This window comes from Colobus angolensis, unplaced genomic scaffold (genome assembly GCF_000951035.1).
Source record: "Colobus angolensis palliatus isolate OR3802 unplaced genomic scaffold, Cang.pa_1.0 Scaffold92, whole genome shotgun sequence".
Lineage (NCBI taxonomy): Eukaryota > Metazoa > Chordata > Mammalia > Primates > Cercopithecidae > Colobus > Colobus angolensis.
Window position 1 is genome coordinate 609,014 of NW_012123154.1, and position 3,735 is coordinate 612,748.

General features: G+C 45.9%; 1 protein-coding gene across 1 annotated transcript in view; it reads left to right on the forward strand.

Moving 5' to 3' along the window:
- Positions 1 to 3,735, forward strand: part of IQCK (IQ motif containing K) — a 143,126-nt gene that overhangs the window by 12,380 nt on the left and 127,011 nt on the right. Inside the window, 1 exon segment of the mRNA XM_011931864.1 lies at positions 2,842 to 2,906. Coding sequence (XP_011787254.1) covers positions 2,842 to 2,906 — 65 coding nt within the window.

Here is a 3,735-nt window from a genome sequence, read left to right on the forward strand (position 1 = left end):
GAAGTCTACCTTGGAATTAGATAGGAGCTTGATGGAGTTTGAATTTTTTAAAAAGCAAGGCTCTGAGAGATGAAGGGACTTGAGCACGGTAACACCGATGGAATCAAAACCTGTTTCTCGACTTCTAGTAACTTCCATCACTGCAGCTGCCCCTGACAGAGACATTGTGTCTAAAAACTTTATTCTGTGATTGTTCTTTTTCTCGTAACATCCTGTTTTTGCTTTATGGATGCAATTCTTTTTCAGATTTCTCTGCCGATACAAATCACAGTTCTCTTCCCTGAATTCTCTGTGCTTCTTCCAGGGTCAGCTGTTTTGACAATAGATGTTGAACTTTGTCTTTTGTGCTATGATCTTCTTGACCTGTATAAAGAGATTTGATTGTTTATTTAAAATGTACAATGGACCTGAGTGGATTTTTCTGTATAGCTGGTATATTAGGGTTCTCTAGAGAGACAGAATCAGTAGGATATATAGAGAGATACATATATGAGAGGGGATTTACTGGGGTAATTGGCCCACATGATTATGGAGGCTGAGAAGTCCCACATTAGGCTGTCTGCAAGCTGGAGAACCAGGGAAGCTGGTAGAGTGACTCAGTCCAAATCCAAAAGCCTCAGAGCCAGGAAGAAACAACAGTGTAACTACCAGTCTGAGAGCCTCTGTTTGTGATATATGACAGGGTTACATGGAAATCCAGTTGGACTTAATTAGCCTCTGAGAGCCCCCAGGGACCACTGATGAGAACCCTGGAGTCTAAAAGCCCTGGAGTTCTGAGGTGCAAGGGCAGAAGAAGGGCGTCCTGGCTCCAGAAGAGAGCAAGAATTCAGCCTTCCTCAACTTTTTGTTCCTTCCAGGCCCTCAGCCAATCCAATGGTGCCTGCCCACATTGAGGATGGATCTCCTCTCAATCCACCAACATGTACACCAGTTTCTTCCAGAAAACGCTTGCAGACATACCCAGATGTAATGCTCTGCTAGTTACCTAGGTATCCCTTACTCCAGTCAAGTTGACACTGAAAATTAACCATCACAGTATCACGGCTGGTGTGGTTTTCTCCTACTGCTGTACATGTGGGTTTGTTTTCTGGATGGGTCTCTTCTATGAGTAGCAAAACACTGACTGGGTGCTCATGAAGGGTGGTTGTCCACTGGCCGACTGTTCTTCAGAGTGAACAGGCAGAAAGTCGGTATTTTGGGATTGGGTGGCATGGGGGGGGGGTCTCTAAATCCACTTTTTTTTTCTTTGTTTTTGAGACAGGGTCTCACTCTGTCATCAGGCTGGAGTGCAGTAGCGCACGTCCAGCGATCTTCCCGCCTCTTCCTCCCAAAGTGCTGGAACTACAGCTATATGCCACCACTGCCAGCTAATTATTTTTTAATTTTAGTAGAGATGAGGTCTCGCTGTGTTGCCCAGGCTGGTCTCAAACTCCTAGGCTCAGGCCATCTGCCCTCCTTGGCCTTCCAAAGTGCTGGAATCACAGGCATGAGCCACCACGCCCAGCCCAATTTTTTTTTTTCTTTTCCTACCATCATGGTGCCCTAAGTGGTTCTAAGTGTTCTACTCCTTTTCAGGCAGTTTCATTGGTTTACAGAAGAGTTCCTGGAGAGGAGAGCGAGCTGGAGATCCAACTGGTGTGAACACAGCTTTATGATATTCAGGGAACAGAAAGAAGCCTGAGGGGAGTGTGGGCAGCAGGCCAAGTTAGCCCAGCCGGATTTCCACCTAGACTCGTCGTGTATCATTCCATTCTTGTTCCCACCCTGTGCAGTGCCTGTCAACTTAAGTGTTTAGTCCCTTTGGGATCTGATGGGAAGATGGACGTCTATATTCTGGGGCAGCCTCCTCTTGTGACTGTTACTTCCACTCTTGCTGCTACTGCTGCTTTTTTTTTTTTTTTTTTTTTTTTGAGACAGAGTCTCACCCTGTTGTTCAGACTGGAGTGCAGTGGTGCAAGCTCAGCTTACTGCCACCTCCTGGATTCAAGCAATTCTTCTGCCTCAGCCTCCCAGGTAGCTGGGATTACAGGTGCACACCACCATGCCCAGCTAATTTTTGTATTTTTAGTAGAGATGGGGTTTTACCATGTTGGTTAGGCTGATCTCGAACTCCTGACCTAGTGATCCACCCTCCTCGGCCTCCCAAAATGCTAGGATTACAGGTGTGAGCCACCGTGCCCAGCTGTTAGCCTCTCTTCTGCATGTGCTCTCAGTGTCTTCCCTTAACCAACCTCCGTGTTCTCTTCCTCCCTTAATTCCTAATAGTTTCCATCATGTTGGCAAAATCTGAAGTTGTGTCCTCTAAGAAAAAGAGTCTCAGACTCTTATATAAAGTCTTTTTTTTTTTTTTTTTTTTTTGAGACGGAGTCTCGCTTTGTTGCCCAGGCTGGAGTACAGTGGCGTGATCTCCGCTCACTGCAAGCTCCGCTGCCTCCTGGGTTAACGCCATTCTCCTGCCTCAGCCTCCCTAGAAGTTGGGACTACAGGTGCCTGCCACCATGCCCTGCTAGTTTTTTTGTATTTTCAGTACAGACGGGGTTTCATCGTGTTCGCCAGGATGGTCTCGATCTCCTCGACCTCGTGATCCACTCGCCTCAGCCTCTCAAAGTGCTGGGATTACAGGTGTGAGCCACCACACCCAGCCTTTTGCTGATTTTAAATACCATTAAATGTTAAATTTAAATTGCATTAAATGTTAACCTGTTATGGCCAGTTGTTTTTTCATTTCTGTACACCACCAGCCAAAATAAAATTTAAGAATGTTTTATTCAGAGAAAAGGAAATTACATCAGAAACTGCAGTGAAGTATGGAATTGAGGATTTTTTTCCCCTTTCCTTTAGAGTATGAAGCTGAGCAGCCTCCCTTTCCAGAAGGATATAAAGTCAAACAGGAACCTGTGATTACTGTAAGTATTACCCAGGCCTCAACCTAAGCAAGAAGCTCTTAAATGAGAATAGCACTGATGGCCTGTGAATGTCACACAGTGTCACTGAGTTCAGGAGGTGGAAAAGGGAAGGCATTGGAGTGAGAACCAGAAACTTGGGGCCAACCCCAGCTCTAATACTAACAGTGTGACTTACAGGGCATCACATAACCTCTTTGAGCGTTAGTTTCAGCATCTATCTGTCTATTTGTCTGTCTATCTATCTATCTTATCTATCTAATCTATTTTTTGAGACAGGCTCTTGCCCTGTCGCCCAGGTTGAAGTGCAGTGGCACAGTCTCAGCTCACTGCAACCTTAGTAGCTGGAACTACAGGCACCCACCACCGTGCCTGGGATTTTTTTGTTGAGATGGGGTTTCACCATGTTGTCCAGGCTGGTCTCAAACTCCTGACTTCAAGTGATCTGCCTGCCTCGGGCTCCCAAAGTGTTGGGATTACAGACGTGAGCCACTGTGCCCAGCCAGATTTCTGTATTTATTAAATGGGACAGATAATCCTCGACTAACTAACAGGGCTTCTGTGGTGCTCACATGAGATCCTGGATGAGAAGAGCCTTTGCAGTGGATCTAACACCATGTCCATGTGAGGGACAGTTGCAGATAGACCAAGTTTCTCTGCATACCAGGGTAGACAAGATGAAGACTGTGCAAGGAGAGAGGGCTAATGACAGGGCAACCAGGAAGAGAGGCCCTCATGAAGTCTACCTTGGAATTAGATAGGAGCTTGATGGAGTTTGAATTTTTTAAAAAGCAAGGCTCTGAGAGATGAAGGGACTTGAGCACGGTAACAC